Below are 22800 nucleotides of genomic sequence, written 5' to 3' on the forward strand. Positions count from 1 at the left end.
AAAGGACTCCCAGCAAGAGCAGAATTAATTGCAGTTCTGCTTAGTTGACAGATTTGGGATGTGGAGCGGTAGCATGTGTCCTATGGTCACAACCCAATGAGCCTTTCTCTTAGACTCTCTTAGCCTGAGGACTCAGTCTGAGTTTGAGGATTCAGTTCAAAGGATGACCAATAAAGACAGCCTTCTCCTGTGTCTGAGGAGGATTCTAGGTCAATGGGAATAAAGGATGTTGCTTGCATGTGAAATTATGTCGATAATGACTAGAAAAGGTAACTGTGTGTTGTTATTTTAGGTGGCGCTATTTCTAACATGTATGCCATGCTGATCGCACGCTTTAAGATGTTCCCAGAAGTCAAGGAGAAAGGAATGGCTGCGGTTCCCAGGCTCATTGCCTTCACATCTGAGCATGTATGTGTTTCTGTTCTTCCCAAGTTTAAGATTATAGTCTGTAAAGCACAAGTTGAAGGAATCATATTTGCAAATGCTTTATCCTCAGAGGGTAGATACTTCTTGGGAGAGAATGAGGGGAGAGAACAGCTGAGTGGTACAATGGAGTGAACCCCTTTCTCTCTGGAATTTAGGAAAACCTTCAAAGAGAAAGCAGAATGTTTTACTTCTAATTCTTACACTTCACTTTTATTTATTAATGTTAGGTGTTGGGGGAAGGAGGAGACATAGGGCCAGAGTGACTATGAACTCATTAGGACAATTGATGCTGTGCCTACATAACTCAAAACTCTGGAATATCCTACTGATACAATCCCTTCTGTATGAAAATTCTGATCAAATATTCTACCCTAATGGTGCCTTGAGCCATTTGATGCTTAACTTTGGTGGACTTAACCAGAGGTCTTATCACTGTAGAGAAATGGCCTAGAGGTCATATCTGTCATAGCTGATCTTTGGGTCAGTTCTGTCTCAGCCAATCACAGGTTCTGGCATCCTTCTGGGCTGCTCTCTGGGTGGGACGCTGAGAGCTGGGCCTTCCTAGCTGAACACCACAGCATAGTGTTTCGTATTCTTTTCATGGTTTTCCAGGAGCTAATGCCATTCCAGTGCCATGCCGGCATTTCCAATGCTACTACCAAGGACACATTTAAAAAAGCAGCCCAGCCTGTTCACATCAATTAAACTAAACAGCTTCAGTCTGCTTGGCCTCCAGCTTTCTCTCCTGTGCAGGGAGAGAGCCACACACAAGCTCGAACCCACATTGCAGCTGTTTGAGCAGCATCGTGGTTCTAAATTCTCCCACCACACAGGTTCTGCAGTAAACCCAAGGCTGTTCTTGACCAGTGTTCCTAAGTATTATCTGCTGTGGAATTCCTAAGATTTTTTTCTTCACAGTCTCTGCCTCAAAGTAGCCTAGGGTCTGGGAAACAGTTGCCTCAAAGAAGATCAAGAAGTCATTTGATGGTGGGGGAAAGAGGAGATGGGGGGCCTATAGGGGAATGAAGGGCTCCTATAAAGAGACATGCATGGGGAGAGGCAGGGCATTAGAGCAGGAGTCAAGGCACATCTCCTATGGGACTTTTCTTTCTCTGTTTTAAATGGTGTGTGTGGTGTGGTGTGTGTGTGTGTGTGTGTGTGTGTGTGTGTGTGTGTTTCATAACAAGGAAACAAAGGGCGAGTACAGACTGGAAGCCAGTGAATACAGTTCACGGCTGTAGCAGTAGCCATGGAATCAAAGGGAACTAGTGATTTATGGTAACAGAAGATCCTCAGCATCCTGTTTTTAGTCATGTTTTACCATTTTTCTTTTCTTTTCTTTTTGGTTTGGGTTTTTTTTTCTCTCTTTTTTTTTTTTTTTTTTTTTTTGCCTGTCTTCAACTTATAGAGGTCAAATTTAGCAGACAAGTCCACAGCTTGAAATTACCTGGTGTTTTCACTTCCCTATTGCTACTAGAAAAAATTACCACAAACTTAATGGATTAAACCAATATAAATGTATTGTCTGATAATTCTGGAGGTCAGAAATCTACAATCAGTCAGGCAAAGCTATATTCCTTCTGGAGATGGAGGGGAGAATCCATATCCTTGCCTTTTCTAGTGTCTAAAGGCCACCTGACTTCTTTGGTTCATGGTCCCTTCTTCCAACTCCAAAACCAGTGGTAGAACATCTTCAAATCTCTCTTTCTCATTCTCTCTCTCTCTCTCTCTCTCCCTCCCTCCCCCCCTCCCTCCCTCTCTCCCTTTCTGACCTCTGCTTCTGTCACTACATCTCCTTCTTTGGCTCTAACTCTCTTTTCTACCTCTTTCCCTTATAAGGACCCTTGTGATGACATTGGGTACACCCAGATAACCCAAGACAACCTCCCATCTCAAGACTCTTAGTTTAATCACATCTGCAAAGTCCCTTTTGCCATGTAAGGTGATATTCTTAGGTTTCAAGGATTCGGGTGTGGATGTCTTTGCAGAAGGGTATTATTCAACCTGTTAAGCCTAATACCTCATCATGAGATAATTTTCATTTCTTAGCTTCTCCAAGGATAGAAAACCATGATATTTTTTTCCAATTACTATCTCCTTAATACTCCTAAATAGTTAAATATTACTCTATTCTCAATCTCAAAAAGCCCAGATGATCTTAAATTGATCACCTTCTTCTTTTGGCTTCCATGCTGTTTGCACAACCAGGTCAATCAACCAGAAAGCTGCCCTATGCTCTCTGGTTTCTTCATGAATTAATTGGCTCAAGCTTCATGGAAATTGACTTAATCTTCCCCATAAAGCCCAGGTCATGTGGTCTGAGAATAATTTTGCTATTCCTTCTTTTCTTGATATAGCAAACTTAGAGTCTAATTTTGACTTCTAAGTGAAAGAAAGGTGACTCAGCTCTACAACAACACTTTGATTCTTCTTCCTTCTTCTTACATCTCTATCCATGCACATAATTGTGAAAGAACATTTGAATTATGAACTTTTCCTAAACTACCAGTTGGTTCTAACTCTATCCTTATTTTTTGACAGGTGAACTCTTTTTTTTTAAGTATTTAATTATTCATGAGAGACACAGAGGGAGAGAGAGAGAGAGAGAGAGAGAGAGAGAGAGTCAGAGACACAGGCAGAGGGAGAAGCAGGCTCCATGCAAGGAGCCCGACGTGGACTCGATCCCAGGTCTCCAGGATCACACCCCAGGCCGAAGGTGGAGCTAAACCGCTGAGCCACTGGGGCTGCCCTGAACTCTTTTTCTAATGTATAATACCTGATACCTGAAAAGCCTTTGACTGTTTCCAACATACTTCCAATATACATTAGCTTATTTTATTTTCATGACATTCTTGTGCAATGGGCAGAGCAGAGATTATCAACATTATTTTAAATGAAGAGGCTGCAGGTAGAGCCAGGATTAAATGGGTTTCCTGACTCCCAGGCCAGTGAGGTCCCTGCCCTGACTACCAATGTAGAAAACAGATCAAAAGATTCAGCAACAACATTTTGTACACCAGAGCTCATAAATTAATTTAACATTTTGTACCTCCCCAAGTAAAATTTCCATCAAGATCTTTTTTCTTAATGTGAATATGAAGCTAAAAAAACTTCCTTATTATCTCATAGGGCTGGCTGGAGGGGACTTTTAGAGCTCATTTAAAGTACTCCTATGTCTCATTGAACACTTGATCCAAACCATTCTGGACAGTTGAGCCCTTAAAAGTAGCCCTGCCCATGAAGCTTTGGGTTAAGAGATAACATGACCCCCACTTCTAGTTAATTCTGGGCTCTAGACCCCAGGGCCATTCCATTCCATTCATCATTTAGTGTAGTTCCTTCCTGTTTCAGGCCAGGCCATATATTCTCTTAGTCTTTTCAAGTTTTACAATCACCTTATCTCCACCAGCCGCAAAAATAGATCTCCACAAGCTCGAGAAGGATTACCAAGTCCTGTCTCAAATGGCTTTTCTCCAGGCCCAACAATTTCCATCTTTATATGGAGGTTTCTTTCTGAGTCCCTTGACCTGCAGGGAGAATCAGTAGTGGAAGAGCTGCTTTGTGGATCCAGTGGAGAGAGGAAAAGCCAAAGGCTATGGTAGAAACTGCTTCAAGTATTGTCTCTCCCAACATTCCTTGAGAGTTTCCAAAGCCTGGGACTTGATAATCAAATGAGATCCTTATAAAACACTTACTTCAGCTCTAGGAGATAGGAAATTCTACAAAAATATTAGGTAACTTGAGAAAAAAAAAACCCACAACCTTATTTTTAGATGAGGAACCCAAGTCCCAGCCATGGGAAATGCTTTGTCCAGGATTTCTAGCCAGTCAGTGGCAGATTCAGATCTCAGTTTCCTGACAATCCCAACACTGCTTTCAACTACTGAGTTGGAAGACCTCTACAACCACTCTGCCTGGCTACTCTAAATTCACTTGTAGCATCCCTTCTCAAATCCTATTTTACCCATGTTGGTTATTCTAGTGCTAATATAATTTCCTGATCTATTAAACTAGGTAAGGTTTATCCTTCCTTCTAGTCTGAGCACTGAGTTTAAAACTTGACATGTGTAGAGCCATAGGAATGGAAATGACATTTAGAAGCTCTCTTCCAGCATCCAGCCAGAAACATCACACATTGAGGAAGGGAAGCATCATTTTTTGTTTTCTTAATGACCCTCACCATCTCTTTCTGTTGCACCCTACCAAGCTACTCATGTCCTTTCTGGCCACCAACCCAGAAAAGAACTTTCCCTTGTTGATAAGGAGGGAAAACTATTAAAATTTTCTCTTGTTCAAATCCAATTCTTTTCTTGAAATTTTGAGTAAGACTGAATTAAATAATAGTATTGCTATGAAGAACATTAGAAGAAGTAAATATATCACTGAGTTGAAACAATAGATAGCATTTAAGCTCTGAGTAAAGAGTTCCAAGATTCTTTTCCTCCACAATATGGAATTACAAAAATCTCAGAATTGGGGGGGGGGGGAATCTTAAAGATTGTTTGGCTTAATTCTTGTTTTTTTGCTGGAATCCCATCACTGTCACCAAAACTTTAGGAATAGAAAATTTTGGCAGAATTTAATCTGTTGAGTTTAAGGTTCTTTCTTGGAAGTAGGTTTAGGGGGGAAGTTAAGACTTTAGCTCAGTAAGTCACATCTCTACCTCTGAATCCTTTGAAAGCCCAAACAAGCTTCATTTCAAATTCCTCTTATTTCCTCATATGCAACAAGCTGTTCCAGAAATCGTGTCAGTGAAATGGCATAATTACCTCTAGGAAACATGTTCTTCATAATCAGAACAGGTAGCACACTCTTTTAGGCAAATGAGCACAATTTACTCCATTCTTTACAGCCAGTAAAGTCACCCATGTTCTGCTGAGGCCCCTTATGGCTTCAGCCCACTTACGTGAGGAGATGATTCTCATAATTGTTTAGAAAGATAACAGCACTCTATGAGAGGCTTCAATTCCAAAAACAGACATCTTTGTGTTTATTAAAAAAACAAAACAAAACAAAACAAAACAAAAAAAAAAACTAACAGTGACCCAGGCAGCTTGGAAGAAGACAGCTCTCTTGTAATGCTCTCCATTAGTCAGAAACTTAGCTTGACAGAACTTTGGTAAGTGAAATTGTGAGCAAAATGCAATTTCCCTTTGGCGTCCACATTCTTGCCTCTGGTTCATTTTAGGGCTCTCATCGCCCCTGGTGTTATTTTCTCCTCCTGCTGCTCCATCCCATCAAGACCTACTCTCAAGAAAGAGCCTGAAAGCCCTATAAATGATTGGTAAAGCCTAAGAGTTGCCTCTCTTGGGGATATTTCCATTGCAATAGGAGACAAAGGCATGAGGCAGTAAGGCAAGTGCAACCATGTGCAAGTGCAAGCCAGTGGGATGTTCTCCTCATACCTTCTTCATTCACTCAGTGAGCCTTGCACCAGGCCTTGCCTCACGCACTGTGGAGACAGCAGAGAACTGAACGGATCCAGTGCCTGCTCTCAAAAGGCAGATATTGTACTGTAGGACAAGGAGAGGACTGGGGTCTGGAGGAGACAGTCCCTCTTCTCAGAACCCCTGAGACCACACTGAGTGATCTTTGACACTGAATTCATGCTGACGTTCACGTTTGTCACCAGATGTCATCCTTGGATCTCTTTTCATGTCAGCTTCATCTTGGGACACACCATCCCGTTTAGCACTTACTGAGGGCACAAGCTCACAATGGGTGACTTTAAACTGTAGAGCTATGAGTAATGAGGTAGCAGCTTCCCAGAAATGCCTTGTGTGTAGATCCATATCACATCACATGGAGTCTCGAAGACCATGGTTTTGTGATCCCCCCACACATCCTCCAATCATTAGAATTAGAAATAAGTCAAGTGCTCTCACAGAGTAACAGCTTCTTTGTAAATCAGATGCTTTAGAAAGCAGAATGCTCTTTTTAAGGCCACTTCATGAAGGACAAGGACTACTGGTGTGTCTAAGGCAGAAAAAGCTATCATTTTCCACAAATCTCAGGATGTATAGGGAGCAAACCAGTGGACATGTGGGAGAAGTGTGGAGAAGGAGGACAAGGGGAAGACTGTTGGTCCTATAATCAGTGAGTGGGGAAGGGTGTCCAACGCATGGGGAAGGGTCAAAGAAGCAAATTTCAGCTCCTTTATAGACTGAGCTTTGCAATCTGTTTGTAGGGGTCCTGATGTGCAAGGGACCCACACTGACCTCTGTTCTGTGTCTCCACACACACTTCATTCACTCCATTCACAAAGGGGCAAGTTCAAGGACAATTGACAGATCTTAGGGCTAGAAGATAAAGCAACTCACATAATGTTGGAAGAGTTAAGAGTTGAGATTTCCAATATAGTGTGTCCTTTTTCTTTCTTCATTTGAAGTTATGAGTTGCTTCTTCCCCAAAGCAGCTGAACTGGCTAGAAGGACCTATGGCTGCTTCCTGCTTGGAAAGAACCCCATCCTGGGCATTTTGGGGTGGGTGCTTTGAAGATCTCAGGACTTGCTTTTAGAATGAGCCATAGAGGGATCCCTGGGTGGCGCAGAGGTTTGGCGCCTGCCTTTGGCCCAGGGCGCGATCCTGGAGACCCTGGATCGAATCCCACGTCGGGCTCCCGGTGAGTGGAGCCTGCTTGTCCCTCTGCCTGTGTCTCTGCCTCTCTCTCTCTCTCTCTCTCTCTCTGTATGACTATCATAAATAAATAATAAAAAAAATTTTTTTGAATGAGCCATAGATTAGAGGTGTTGGGGTCTATTTAGCCCACCATTGTCTGGCTCCAGTTACCAAAGCTACACCTCAATATTGTAATTTGTGGCCAGAGATTTATAGCAATAGAGTGGACAGTTTTCTGGATTTGTTCTCCAAGCATATGGCCAAGTTCAAAAAAATATTTGCTAATAATAAATATTTGCTAAGCCAACTGACAACAAAGTCCTTCTCCTCATGCAACCTATTTTCTAGTAGGGGACATCTAGTCAACAAATAAATATTTACTCTAGTGTCATATGCTGATGAAAGAACTGGACAATGGTGGGCTGTTTCACAAGATGGATATAAAAGTTCTCTGTAGAAGTGATATAGAGCAGAGACCTACATCAAATAAGGCAGGGAGCCATATAAGTATCTGAGGGAAGGATTTTCCCAAGAAATGGAAGAGTGAATACAAAGGCTGAGAGGGAAGAACAAGGTCAACAAACTCACAGCCAGTGCCATCAGATAGAGCAAGAGATGGAGGCAGGAGATGAAGTAGAGGAGGTGGGGGGGGGGTCGGGGGCTGAGGGCTGTTTTAATCATCTTTGTGTCCCCCAGGCTTATCAGAGGCTTTCCCTGCAGCCCTGCCTTCAACAAGGCAGTTGAATCTGATTCTCAGTTAAGTATCTGGATGTGATCAACAATGGCTTGAAATAGTTAATGCAGCTTCCCAAATTGCTTATCTAAATTGCCATAGAGGAAGAGAAACCAGCACCTCAAGAGACTGAAGTGGTTTGTCTCAGAGCTTTCACCCATTCTCCTTATCCTCCAACCATCTCTGAAGACAGGAAAGATTTATTGTCCCCATTACAGAAGGAAGGAGCTGATGCGCACCCCAGTCATAGGGCTTGATGGAATGAAGGAGTACATGCCCCTACCTCAGCCTCTGGGCTCTCATTCTTATACATTCTTCCTCTGGATAATCTCATCCTACTCAAGCCCAGAAAGCCTGCCTTTTTTTCAATTATAATTATTTTATAACTCTAAAACCCCATGGTTATTTGCACATATTTTAAATGTCAGCTGAATCGTGTAGCCCATACCTAGGTGACTTAGGATATTTTTTAGAAGATAGAGAAATTAATCTTCCATCAATCTTGAATTTTTTGTTTAGTAAAAAAATCAAAATCAGATGAATTTTAACATCTATTAGCCAAATAGAAATATGATTTAGTTCTAAATAAGCACTAGAGGGATCCCTGGGTGGCGCAGCGGTTTAGTGCCTGCCTTTGGCCCAGGGCGGGATCCTGGAGACCCGGGATCGAATCCCACATCGGGCTCCCGGTGCATGGAGCCTGCTTCTCCCTCTGCCTGTGTCTCTGCCTCTCTCTCTCTCTCTCTCTCTCTCTCTCTGTGACTATCATAAATAAATAAATAAGCACTAGATTCTATCAAATCTATTATTTTTTCAAAATCAGGGTGGAGGAGGTAGGGGGAATGTTCATTAACTCATTCCCCAGCCATTCTACTGATGAATAATCATTACAAAAGCCTTGATGATTTGGGGACACATCTGAATCCCTGGAACTTTCAATTTTTGTTCATAGCTTTACCTTCTGAAGCCACTCCAAGCCATCTATCCCTTTTTTCTCACCCTGACCCAGCCCTTCAGATATGAAGGTGACTGGTGCCACATGTCCCTGTTGTCCTCTGCTCATGAACAAGCATCCTCTGGAAAACCAGATGCCTGGTTTCCAGACTCCTCAGCTTCTAGCAAGCTGCTCTGCTGTGGTTCATCAACAAGTAGTTCCATTAAACGCAGTGCCAGGGATTAAAAATGATTTCCCATGTGCTGTCTATGTGCTATTTAAGTTGTTTGCACTGTTTCTTCCTCATTAGGTAGTGTCTTTTTTTTGCTCTCAGGCTCTTTGCTCTCCATGGTCCCTTGCTATTTGTGGATAACATCTAGTGATTTCCCTGCTCCTTTCCCAAAAATGTAAACAGGCTCAGTGTTGGGTTGCTAATCTTCTTTCTCATGCCTCATATCACCTTCATTCCCCATCTTGAGGCTTTCTTTTTGGGCATGCGTTTGTCTTTAAGTGTGAGGCATTTGCTACAGTGATCAATTATCCTGGATAATTGCTCCTCATTTGAGAATCACTATTCTTTCTCATTAAAGACCAGACAAGACCACGTCCTCTCATTGACCAGGTGCACCAGATCTCTTATTTAGCCCCAATTGGCCATTTGGCAGCTTAGTACTGTCAAAGGTTTGAAAAAATAAGAACAAAAACGCAAGTAAAAACCAAGGAATCGCTGAAGTTAGTGAAGGTTTATTGAACACACACCAAGAAAGACCTTTTGCAAGTCAGGAGCACTCAAACCAAAACACAGCACAAGGCTCTGAGAATACTGTCATAAAGCACCTTATATTGTGTGGAGGCAGTGACTGTTTATTTTTCACAGTGATTGGTAACAATATCAGAATTTTCTTAAATGAAAGAGAACTGGTTAATGGTTACCTCCTATCAATTTTGGGGGAAGAATTTAAGTTTTGGTTCTGATTTTCAGAGGCATAAGCAAGATGTGACCCAGGTTGTTAGCTTCGTTTGTCATGTAAAATAAGCTAAATTAAGCTTTGCTTGTATGACAAAACTGGTTTTTGTCTGGCTCAGGAAAATTTCAAGTCTGGTCTCCGTGTGTGTTTGATTTTAACAGTGCTTAGGAGCACATTCACCGAGGGGCCTAATTTGAGAAGCTTGTGCTTGCTCAGTGGGCAACTGGCTCCTCTGTTCTGTGCCCTCCCTGCAGTCACAGCCTGATGTTTTCTCCTGAGCTCCTTCTTCAGGGGAACCACTGAGCACGCAGTGGTTTTTTTGTTGTTGTTGTGGGGGGGGGGGGGAGAGTCATGCAGCTTTACATACCCAGTTAAGCTTCCCACCCTGGTTCCCAGGTATTTTGGTAATAGTTGTCTACTTTGTCTTTCTGAGGTTGTAAAGTGAGGTTCATGGCTCCTCCTCGTTACTTCTTGGCTACATTGGGCCTTATAAACCCCTCTATTCAGGGCCTCATGTATTGGTTTACATTATTTGCTACTGTTATAAATGCTATTTCTTCTTGCTTCTCAGACATGCCCCCTAAAAATACACATGTTAGTAGTTCCTTTGCTGCAGACTTAAGAATTCAGATGAGTCAAAAGTGGGCATTCAGAGAGTGTACACTCTGGGATGCTAACTTAAAATTCCAGTCAGCAGTCCTTTGGAGATGTAAATTGAGGAAGCAGCCCCCCTTTTGGACAGCTTAATGATCTGTAGTTAATAGTAAGGGGCTGCTGGGCAGATGCCATACAGCTGGGCTTACGTTAGCCTCTCTCAGCTCTCCAAATTGCTCCGTGATTATAGCCATTGAGACTCTCAATCCTTCCCCCATCAGTAACCAAAAGCACAAACAAAGATCTGGCAGTGGCTGGACAGTGTGGCCTCTCTGCACACTGTCCTGCCCCAGCCAGTGACTGATGTCTTTTCCTTGGGCCTGTCTCAGGCTGAGGAGTTGCCGGCACCAGAACTAGCTCCCCAATAAGTCTGGGATGAAGAGTCCTGGATTTAAGGCCAACTTCTTCTCTTGCTTGAGTGCACACGATTTCACTAAATTTGACAGAGACTGGATGTAATCTTTTGGTAGAAAAATAGAAGCCTGGAAGCGGTATAGTACATAGTTCCCAGAGGCAGTTGGCTTGTTTTTATGCCTTATACGTAAAATTGACTTGGATTACTGTGTATCGGGGTAGCAGGTCCACTTACAAGTTCCAGGGTTTTGTTATCTTCATTCAGAAACTTAAGTAAATTCAACAACCACCACCACAAAACAACCCCTTCGAAAATGGCCAAAGGACTCATGTAGACATCTCTTTAAAGATGATATACAAAGAGCTGATAAGCACATAAGGAGATACTCAACATCACTAATCATTAGAGAAATACAAATTGAAACCATAATAAGGTATCACTCCACAACCATTGGAATGACTAATATCAGGGGAAAAAAAACAGAAAATAACTATTGACAAGGTTGTGGAGAAATTGGAACCACTGTGCACTGCTGGTGGGGACATAAAATGATGCAGCTGCTATGGAAAATAGTGCTGCAATTCAGAATTACCATATGACCTAGCAACTCCATTTCTGGGTATACACCCAAAAGAATTGAAAGCAGGGCTCAAAGAGATATTTGTCCATAGGACCATCACCACCCGTGGCCAAAAAGGTAGAAGCTACCCAAGTATCCATTGATGGGTGGATGGAAATGTAGAGTTGACCTACAATGAATAGGATTCAGCATTAAAAAGGAAAGGAATTCTGACACATGCTACAACATGGCTGAACTCAGGGACACTGTGCTGAGTGAAATAAGCCAGTCATGAAAGAACAAATACCATATGGTTCCACTTACATGAGGCATCTAACATAGTAAAATCCATAGAAACAGAAGGTAGGATGGCAGTTGCCAGGACCGAGGGAGGGAAGAATGAGGAGTTATTGTTCAGTGGGTACAGAAATTCCCTTTTGTGAGACAAAAAGAGTTCCAGAGGTGGATGGTTGTGATGGTTGCACAGCTATGTTAATGTACTTAAGGCCACCAAACTGAACACTTAAAAATAGTTACAGTGGGGACATCTGGGTGGCTCAGTGGTTGAGCGTCTCCCTTTCGCTCAGGTCACGATCCCGGGGTCCTGGGATCGAGTCCTGCATCGGGCTCCCTGCCAGGGAGGCTGTTTTTCCCTCTGCCTATCTCTGCCTCTCTCTCTGTGTCTCTCATGAATAGATCAATAAACTCTTTAATTTTTTTTTAAATGGTGATGGTGGTAAATCCTAAGTTATGTACATTTTACCACAGTAAAAACAAAAAAAAACAACCCAAATCTCAACTGACGGATGCCTTCTCTCAGCAATCCAGGCTTTTGAGGGAGATTAGAAATGAAAGGAGGGAAAAAACACACAGCTGAGGGATTGGATCTTGAATTTATATGCAACTAATTACAAATATGCTTTTTTTTTTAGAGTCACTTTTCTCTCAAGAAGGGAGCTGCAGCTTTGGGGATTGGAACAGACAGCGTGATTCTGATTAAATGTGATGAGAGGTGAGTGTGCATCTGCAGTCCTCATTGGTTAGCATTTTTCAACTTCCACACGTCTTAGATTTAGTTCCAAAACAGGCAGTGACTACGGGGTGGCAAAACCACCTCCACCCCAGCTTGCCACTTGCTGTTTCTTTCTCACATGGGCTCTTGCTTGGAGCCCTGGGACGTGGTTCCTCAAAGCCATGGAGCCTGATGGCTCCTGACTAAATTGGAACCTTTGTTATATCAAAATATTTTGCGCCAAGAAAGTGCCAAGGGACATTCATCACCTGGGCACTTAAGCAACAACCAATACTGTGAGCACTGATTTATGGAGGTGCCATCATCCTAGGCACTGTGGATTGTGTGAACTTGATGGACTGATTCCAGGATGGGATGGGAGGTGGGGGACAGTTTAGTGAGCAGGAAGTAAATAATGCTCCCAGCGACTCATCCACTTTGTGCTGCAACCAAAGAGCTCTCTTAGGGAGAGAGCTTAATAGACACAAACCTCATAGGTGCTCTGGGAATGGGTGTAGGATTAAAAAGTATTTCCAGGGGGCACCTGGGCAGCTCAGTGGTTGAGCATCTGCCTGGGCTCAGGTCGTGATCTCGAGGTCCCGGGATCAAGTCCCGCATCGGGCTCTCTGCAGGGACCCTGCTTCTCCTTTGTCTGTGTCTCTGCCTCTCGCTCTATCTTCGTCTCTCATGAATAAATAAATGAAATCTTTAAAAAAAAAGTATTTTCAGCATATCTATGTAAAATTTCACAAGCTGATAGGTCTAGAATCTACAAAAACTTAATCTCCAAAGAATCGAGTCAGAAATTTTACTAAATTAAAAGGAAGCTACTCAATTAACCATTTATTTTTTCATATGCATTCATTAGACAGATATTTATGATTGCCCACCATATCATGAGGCTCCAGAAAAGCCTAAGGCATAATCCCGGTTCCCTGACAGTATCTGATCCAAGGGAGATGGGGGTAGCACCAGAAGGAGACAGTTATATTGTTGAATCGTGGGGCACAGAGCACATACTCTGTACGTTGGTAAAGCTTGGAAGGTTCACACAGCAAGCTTGTGCTTTTGAAGGATTTGCAAAGTTAGGAATGAACTGAATGAATGGAGCGGGCAGCGAGGCCATTCCAGAGGACTGAACACCGTAAACAGAGCCCCAGAAGTAGGAATGAGCTTGTGGAGCTCTAGGAAAGGAACCTGAGCAGACGTGTCCGGGAGGAACAGCCTTGGCAAACCTGGCAGGCCACATGGGACTTTGAAAGTGCAACAAAACGAACTGATTAATGACTCTGGGAGGGAAAATTTTAAGTTCTTCCTACTTTCTTGTCCACGCCTTTACATTCTGGCCTAATCTTATCTGATTGTTTGCAATGAACATGTGTTACTTTAACAATTGGAAAGACTGATGTTTTCTTTTTCTTTGTGTGTGTATGAGGAAATGCTAAAGTTAGCATTTGAACTCGATGGATCAGTAATCAAGGTAACCTGAAAACATTTTTATCCGAGAAGGGCATGACAGAAACCATCCTTCAGGAAGCAAGGCTGAGGAGAGACCTGGTTCCATGAGGCTGGGCATGAGGGTCTGGCAATAAGAGGAGTGGGAAATTATATGTATGTATACATATATATGTATATTATATATGTATACAATATATATTATATATATGTATACATATACACACACACACATATATATATATGTATTTTTAAAAGATTTTATTTATTTATTCATGAGAGGCACAGTGAGAGAGGCAGAAACATAGGCAGAGGGAGAAGCAGGCTCCCTACAGGGAGCCTGATGTCAGACTCGATCCCAGGACCCCAGGATCACGCCTTGAGCCAAAGGCAGATGTTCAACTGCTGAGCCATCCAGGTGTCCCAGAACTGCTTATATTTTTAAGACTACCAGTACTATCAGATATTTAAGAACTGAGATTTGAGAAGAAAACTGGCACAGCCACGAAAATGCTAACTGGGAATAAAGGTTTAGATGACTTTAATATCTTTCTTAATCTGTAGCCAACTTTTATAAGGAGCCTAGAATTCAGGGAAAGATCGTCTAGACGGGCCCTGTTACCTGACCCACTCAGTCTTCTAGTCTAGCCTGGTTGGCAGGTGTTCTTGACTTGAACCCCAGTGGGCTGAGGGATGACCTGGGAGAACAGAGAGTACTCTTCATGCCACTGCTCAAGGCATGGATATTGCTGCTTCTACTCCAGTGAGAATCAAGTTATAATGAAGAAAGTGGTCTTGAAATGAGCCCACCAAACCAGCCAGCGAGGCATTCCTGGGAGCCAGAGGCTAGGCTGAGGACTACTGAGTGTCTGAGGGCAGGATCATACTCCAAAGAGAACAGGGAGCACAGACAGGCTGCCAGGAACAGACACCAGAAGATGTCTGTCATTCACCAATAGCAGAGAAAGGAGTGGAAAACAAAGAATGCTGGGAAACCAGTGAAGTCTAGAATCAGAGACTTAGCCATGTCACCTCAAATCTTCAGATCAAAGAATTTTATGTCAACAATTTTAGAAACCATTAGAAAAACTTAAGATACAATGTTAAAAATTATTGTTTTTTTTCTTTCAGAAAATATCTCACTATCCCTTATAATGCCCACATACACCCATTGGGAGGGTAGAGAGGGAGGGGACTACAGGGCAGCTAGGCAAGGGGGGCTTTTTCTCTTTCTGCTCATGAGCCTTGTGGAATGGGGAAGAGAGTAGAGAGTAATACGGAGGAGAAGGAAAGAAAAAAATGTATAAGAAATAAAAGGTGGGAGAAAAAAGGCCCCAGAGATTAAAAAAAAAAAAAAAGAAAATTGGAGTTAAAGTGTGAAGTGAAGAAAGGAAGTACAGTTGACCCTTGAAAACATGGGGGTCAGGAGCACTGACCTCTCTACCCAATGCAGTTGAAAATTCACATATAACCTTTGACTCCGGGATCCCTGGGTGGCGCAGCGGTTTGGCGCCTGCCTTTGGCCCAGGGCGCGATCCTGGAGACCCGGGATCGAATCCCACGTCAGGCTCCCGGTGCATGGAGCCTGCTTCTCCCTCCGCCTGTGTCTCTGCCTCTCTCTCTCTCTCTCTCTGTGACTATCATAAATAAAAAAAAAAAAAAAAAAAAAATTAAAATAAAAAAACAACAACAACAAAAAAAAAACAAAAAAAAAATAACCTTTGACTCCTCCTGAAACTAAACTACTAAGAGCCTACTGTTGACCAGAAGCCTTACTGATAACATAGTCAATTAATACATATTTTGTATGTTTTATGTATATTACATACTATAGTCTTTCAATAAAATCATTTGTTTTTTAGAGAAAACAAAATGTTAACAAAATCATAAGGAAAATACATTTATAGTACTGTACTGTATTTATCAAAAAATATCCACACACAAAAAAAATATCCGTGTGTAGGGGCACCCAGCTGGCTCAGTTGGTGGAACGTGCAACTCTTGATGTTGAGGTTATGAATTTGAGCCCCACAATGGGTGTAGAAGTTAGGCAAAACTTTTAAAATCTTAAAAAAATAATATCCACATGTAAATGGACCCACGTATTTCAAGGTCAGCAAGAACAGGGAAGGGTGAGTGGAACAGGAAGCACATGAGACCTTTAAAGAGGAATAAGTGGTGTTTTTACCATCTGAAAAGAAATCTATGCTTAGTTTAAAAAAATACAAAATAACGGGAAAACCATCATTCCACCACCCAAACAGCATCAGTAACACCGTATTGTTAGTGATCTCTTTTTCCAATCTCTTTTTCCAAGCATAAAGGTTTGGGGTTTTTTCTTTTCCTGTTTTAATTTACATATTTGTGATGGTGTTTCTTTTTCTAACTAGACATGATAAGTATTTTTCCATGTTACTGCAAACATACTTAACTACATAACATGAAAAAGCATGATAGTACTTTGAAGGGTAGGTTCTGGAGCTGGACTGTTTGAGTCCCTGTCTTCCCAGTCTGGTCTCAGCTCTAGCTTGGGCAAATCCTTCTCTGCGCCTCAGTTTTCTTATCCAAAAAAAGTAAAAAGTAAGGACCCTGCTTCATAGACTTGTTACGAAGATTAAATGTGTTAACAAATGTAAAATACTAAAAATGATATGTAGTGGTAGAAAACAAACACAAAATATTACTCTCCTCCTGTTCATTTCCCTCTTTCTGGTACTGCTGTTGTAAATAACCCTTCTATCCTTCATTGAATATTTGTATGTGCCCAGGCTTCTCCATTTATGATTATTTCTCAGTATAATTGCTAATTTAAATTATATGAATATTCTTTTTTTAAAGATTTTATTCATTTATTCATGAGAGACACAGAGAGAGAAAGAGGCAGAGACAGACAGAGGGAGAAGCAGGCTCCATGCAGGAAGCCTGAGGTGGGACTTGATCTCAGGACTTCAGGATTACGCCCTGGGCCAAAGGCAGGCGCTAAATTGCTGAGCCACCCAGGGATCCCGTATTTGAATATTCTTAAGGAAAGTGATACCTCAGGCCATATTGCCTTTCGAAAGGTTTTGCCAATTTGTTCTCCTAGCAGTATCCTTTGAGAGCATGTTGGTGGGGGGTTGGGAATTAAAGCTGTGTTGGTAGCTACATGTAGTCTTTAATTCTAAATTGATAATTCACATCATCTCTATAAAACGTGTTTAAGATTGAGAGGCCTAATGGAATTAAGTGTTTGGAATTGGGAACCAAAGAGCAGACTTTGGACAGTCACCCGTAGCCATCATTCCAGTCAGAGTCATTTAAAACATGCTTGGCAGCCATTTTGCTTTTATTAACCACGACCTTGTGAAAGTCAGATATGTGGTTCAGAAAAGCACTTGAGGCTGACAAAGTGCATACCTAGCTGCTTTGCAAAGCTCATCCAGGTTTTACAAAGCAGAACCTGGACCTGTTCTTGAAGATTTGAAGACAAGATTTGTTCTTGAAGGTTTGAAGACACATTTCTTAGTTACTCTTTCTGACTCTGCACATCAGTTTGTCGGTGGCAGGCCGAGAGGTTTTATCTTGTTCTGCAGACAACTGATTTAGTAGGAAGCTCACAATGAAGGGAAATGTCCTAGTAAAGAATATCTGTGCCTTTCTAACAATAAGCCCGAAGTTACATATGGAAGAAAATACTGCAAAATACTGTCTCTCAATTAGTAATCACAGGGGCTCAGTTTAGTAACCTATGTTATGCCCAAGATCGCGAATCCGAGAAACCACCAAGGAGGCGACACCGATGCAAACACATGAGGGTTTATTTACAAGCTCGAGCCTGGGTCCAAGTATATCCAATGCGGGGAGCAGGGACTTGGACCCCGAGCCTAAGAGGCTTAGCCACTTTATAGGGGCCTGTGGCCAATGGGATGCGCAGAAAGTTGCACAGTCATGCTGGTCCACTCGCAGGTGGCCCATTGAATTACATTTTACCCTAAAGTATCCATTTGAACTGGCCTATCACTGAGCTGGATTTCCGGTTAGGGTGTGCCTTGGTCTTTGACTAGGGTGGGGCAGTGCCCTAAGCAATAAGCAGGTCAGCACAAGGCAGGTGCAGCACAAAATAGAGTCAGTCCTGCTCTGCTTGTCCAGGGGTAGGGGATTTTGTTAAATTTCCTGGGTCCCACACTTATTCAAAGTGAGACTTGGTTCTCCGTTAAAACAAAGAAAGAAATATATAATAAATGTTCATTTGTTTGGAAAAGGTTCTTTCAAAGTTGAAAATAAAAAATATATTAACTTTATTATTCTAATACGTAAAATAAGGCAATGGAAAACCTTATTTCACCACAGCTTACATTTGAATGTGAGCTATCATAACTAAAAAGAGTGTTCTATTTTTGTAAAAAATAATTTAATTAATCATTAAATTCAAGAGGAAAATGTATTAAATGAATCTTCAATTTCATAGTTCTAAGTTTAAGATTTCTTTTTCCTTATAAGCAAAAAGTTGAATCTTCACAGTAATGGATTAGTGAATTTTTACTCAAGTGTCATTGGGTCTCATATTTGCAAATTTTGAATTAGTGGAATCAAAATTCTGCATTGATGGTGTCTAAGGATAGAAGAGTTATGAGTTAATATCTAGAAAAAAATAAATATTTGTAAAAGAAACTGAGTGATATTTCAGAATTGGATTGGGCCACTGAGCAAAAAGATGTTCCCCAAAGGTTCAGACAGGGGAAGGGAGAAAACTTCTATGAATGATAATTTGGAAGAATACAGAGATCCTATATGATGGAAGTGGGGAGCTTTCTAAGCACCTTCTTCTGGCTGTAGGAAGTTGCCTTGGTTAGGAACACAGTGGTAAACAAGGTGGACATAGTCACAGAGGCTATAAAACTTAGTCTGCAGAGGCAGACTTTGAAACAAGTGGCAACAGTTGAGAAAGATGTGCTGTGAGAGGGGAAGTACATGTTCCTATTGATACACATCTAGTTCTACATCCAGATGGAAGATGATGGGAATTAGCCAGATGAAAAGGAAAGAATGTTCCAGGCAGAAAACCATGGCACATTCTAAGCCATGAATGTGAGGGAAGCTGACTTCTCCAAAGAACTGAAAAGAAGTTCTGGAAGGAAGTGCTCAGAATGACCTTGTCATGAAGGATTTCATGAGCCATGTTAAGCTGTTTGGACTTTAGGTTTGAAGACCTAAGATGCCACTGAAGGGTTTTGAGCAGCAAAGCAACATCATATTTTGGCATTAGAAAGTTCATTTTAAATGCGGAGTGAAGTACAGGTTGGAGGCTAGAAGGTGGTGGCTGTGGTAGTGATATGAGTAGATGCTGAATGGTAGGCTGACCTGATGTAGATGAATGCTGAAATTAATAGGTATTATTCACTGATGGGTGTGCAGGTTGAGAGAAGAGTCAAGAATGAATACCAGGCTTCTAGCTTGCCAGCTAGGTCCATGTGGTGCTGTTCTCTGAGATAAGGAACCCTGGCCAGAGTGAGAAGTTCAGGGTTGAAGATGTTGAGTTTGAAAAAGTGATGAGACATCCAAGTGAGGGTGTCAAGTAGGCATTTGGAAATATGAGCCTGAGGCTCTGAAGTTACACTCCAAGACCCACATAGAGTGGGCCCAGGAAAGAACTCTAAGGATCATCCACATTCCAGGGACAAGCAGAGTTAGAAGAGCCTGCAGTGGAGACTGAGAAGCAGCAGTCAGAGTCGTTGGAAGGTAATCAAGAATCAGGAACTGGGGGCCTTGAGAGTCTTTCTAGAAGAAGTGGTTAGGGTCATCAAATGCTACCAATAGATGAAATAAGAGTCAACAACTACCTGTCAGCTTTACTTATCAGGGGGTGGCTGGTGAATTTGGGAAGACTAGCTTCAATAGAGGGGTGAAGGCAGAAGGTAGTTTGCAGCAGGTGAAGGGTGGGTAGGAGGGAAGGGAAGGGAGAGCAGATTATAGACAGCATCTCTAGAGATTGAGCCATGAAGGGAAGCAGGAAGGATGGAAGCTGTAGGGGGTTTGAATTCAGGATGGTTTTGGGTTTCATTGTTTTAAGGAGGGTGCTTAAGGTATATTTAACTGTGAGACCAAAGACCTGCTAGGCAAGAACTATGAATTATATGAAAAGAAGGGATACAATAGATAGCAGCTTAATTTCTCTTGGGAGTTCCTTATTCCGTTGGCAAAGTTGTGTAGGAGCTTCCTCTGAAGAGCTCACAAGAACTCTGCAGTTATCTTACATTATACAACTGGAAAGAAACATGGGAGAGAGACCGGGAATGGCTCTGAAGGGCAGAGGAAAGGGTAGGGACCTATGAGTAGGGATGGGGCAAAGCCCTAGACTTATAAGAGCTGAGAGCTGTGAACAGATTTCAATTCAGAAACCCTCAGGATTGCCAAGGTTCTTAGACATTAACACATCCAACCTTTCTTTTTTCACTTTGTATTTTGTGAATTGTATATATGTATTTTATATATATGTATTACATATATATGTTATATATATATATATAATTCCACATTTTCCTTATCCATTCATCTGTTGATGACACTTAGGCTGCTTCCATATCTTGCCTATTGTAAATAATGCTACAATAAACATAAGAGTGCATATATCTTTTTGAATTGGTGCTTTCATTTTTGGGGGCTAAATACCCAGTAGTGGAATTATTGGATCATATGGTATTTCTTTTTAATTTTTTGAGGAAACTCCATACTGCTTTTCACAGCAGCTGCACTAGTTTGCATTCCCACCAACAGTGAATGAGGATTCTCTTTCTTTACATCCTCACCAACACCAACTCATCCTCATCAACTTATTTTGATTCTAGCCATTCTAACTGGTCTAAGGTTTTGATTTGCATTTTCCTGATGATGAGTGATGTTGAGCATCTTTTCATGTGTCTGTTGGCCATCTGTATGTCTTCTTCAAAAAAATGTCTATTCAGATCCTCTGCCCATTTTAAATTGAATTACTTGGGGTTTTTTTGGTATTGACTTCTGTAAGTTCGTTAATATTTTGTGTACCCTTTTATCAGATATGTCATTTGCAAATATCGTCTCCCATTCAGTAGGTTGTCTTTTTGTTTTGTTAATGGTTTCCTTTGCTGTGCAAAAGCGTTTTTATTTTGATGTAGTCCCAATAGCGTATTTTGCTTTTGTTTCCTTTACCTTCGGAGACGTATTTAGAAAAATGGTGCTATGGCCAATGTCAGAGAAATTACTGCCTGTGTTCTCTACTAGATTTTTATGGTTTCAGGTCTCAGGTTTAGGTCTTTTTAATCCATTTTGAGTTTTGATATACATGCTTTAGAGTTCTCTTTCTCTCCATGTATATAATTCAACATTGTATCTTGAATGTTATGAATATTTGAATATTACAAATACAAATTATATGTGTATTATAGATACAGTTTTTTTCTGAACCATCTAAGAATTCCTTACAGATGTGATACCTTTTCCCCTTAATAATCAATGTGCATTTCATTACCCAAGAAGAAGGATATTTACTTAAATAATCACAGTACAATGATCAAAATCATATCTGACATTGGCACAAGACTATTATTTAATTGATACACCTTATTCAAATTTCACTAATTGTCCCAATAATATTCTATAGGCTATGTTTTTTCCAGTCCAAGCTCACACATTACATTCAGTTGTCATATCTCTTTAGTTTCCTTTCATCTGCAACATTTCCTCCTCCTTCCTTTGTCTTTCATGACACTGATGCTTTTGTAGAGTGTATTTATTTTGTAGAATATTTCTTAATTTGGGTTCATCTCGTATTTTCTCATGGTTAGATTCAGGCAATGCATTTTAGGGAGGAATTCAGGGAGGTGATCCTTGTCTTTCTTAGTTATTCCGCCTTGGGAGGTTTGTCATATTATTAGTAACGTCAGCATTGACCACTTGATTGGGGTAGTGTCTGCCAAGTTTTGCCCTGTAAAATGATGATTCTCTACTTTGTAGTTTATCTTGTAGGTGATGCTTTGAAACTATTTAAATATTCTGTTGCTCCTGAAACATTCACTCTCTAGTTAACATCCATTGAAGATTCTTGCCTGAATTATGATTATGATGGTTGCAAAATAGTGATGTTCTAACTCTCTCATTACTTCTCTATTTATTTGTTCCTGTCACTCTACTACTATAAGGAAGACCTCTCCCCACTCCGTGTAAAACCATATATTCACCATCAGGGTGGCCTCACAGGTGCTTTTAGAAATTAGTTCTCTCTAGCACTCTCTCCCATTCTCTCCCCATTTTTCCATCTCGTATTCCTTCCTTTGGGGTTTCCTTTAAATTATCTAACTTGCTGTAAAGCCATAGAGGAAACAAATCTGAGCAAGATACGTGAAACCTGGTTGGCAGAGGACTGGAAGAGTCGCTGGCCTTCCTAGATGCCATGTAACATGAGATCTCTGTTAGGTATTTTGATTAATAGTTGTCTACCACAAAATGAACACTTATGTTTTTGTATAAATTTTAGTTTTTTAGTTTAACATGTCTCTTAGCTTTACAACTTACAGTTAGATAACATTTCCTTGTGCTTGTTAAGTACCACACTTTATCATTCAATTGATTTGAACAATTGAAAGCATAAATAATCTGGAGTCATTATATTCTCTTGTTAAATTAGCTGAATTGTGGCCAGCATCTGAAAATGGTTAGGGAAGCTAATTAACTCTTTCAGGTCCTTGGGGACCTATTGAGCACACTGTAATAGGGAAGACTTCACAGAGACCCTGAATCAATTATTATTGAGCAGGGCTGGAGTAAGCCTTGTTCTGAGTGTCATATTTCCTATGGGTTTAGACGCAGAAAACTCAGAGGTCCTAGAGGTGTATGTGCTTCATTATGTCCTATATCAGGAAGCCCAGGTGGCTCAGTGGTTTAGCGTCACCTTCAGTCCAAGGCCTGATCCTGGAGACCCGGGATCGAGTCCCATGTCGGGCTCCCTGCATGGAGCCTGCTTCTCCCTCTGCCTGTGTCTCTGCCTCTCTCTCTGTGTCTCTCATGAATAAATAAATAAAATCTTTTAAAAAAAGGATTATAAAATAATAATAGCTGGCACTTAGTGAGTGCTT

At 41.3% G+C, this 22800-nt stretch overlaps 1 protein-coding gene across 1 annotated transcript in view; it reads left to right on the plus strand.

The window, feature by feature from the left end:
- Positions 1–22800, plus strand: part of GAD2 (glutamate decarboxylase 2) — a 90286-nt gene that overhangs the window by 12409 nt on the left and 55077 nt on the right. Inside the window, exons 7-8 of the mRNA XM_041765148.1 lie at positions 293–408; positions 12180–12259. Of these exons, the coding sequence (XP_041621082.1) occupies positions 293–408; positions 12180–12259 (196 nt within the window). The remainder of the gene's footprint in view (positions 1–292; positions 409–12179; positions 12260–22800) is intronic.

Source organism: Vulpes lagopus, chromosome 8, assembly GCF_018345385.1.
Source record: "Vulpes lagopus strain Blue_001 chromosome 8, ASM1834538v1, whole genome shotgun sequence".
Taxonomy (NCBI): domain Eukaryota; kingdom Metazoa; phylum Chordata; class Mammalia; order Carnivora; family Canidae; genus Vulpes; species Vulpes lagopus.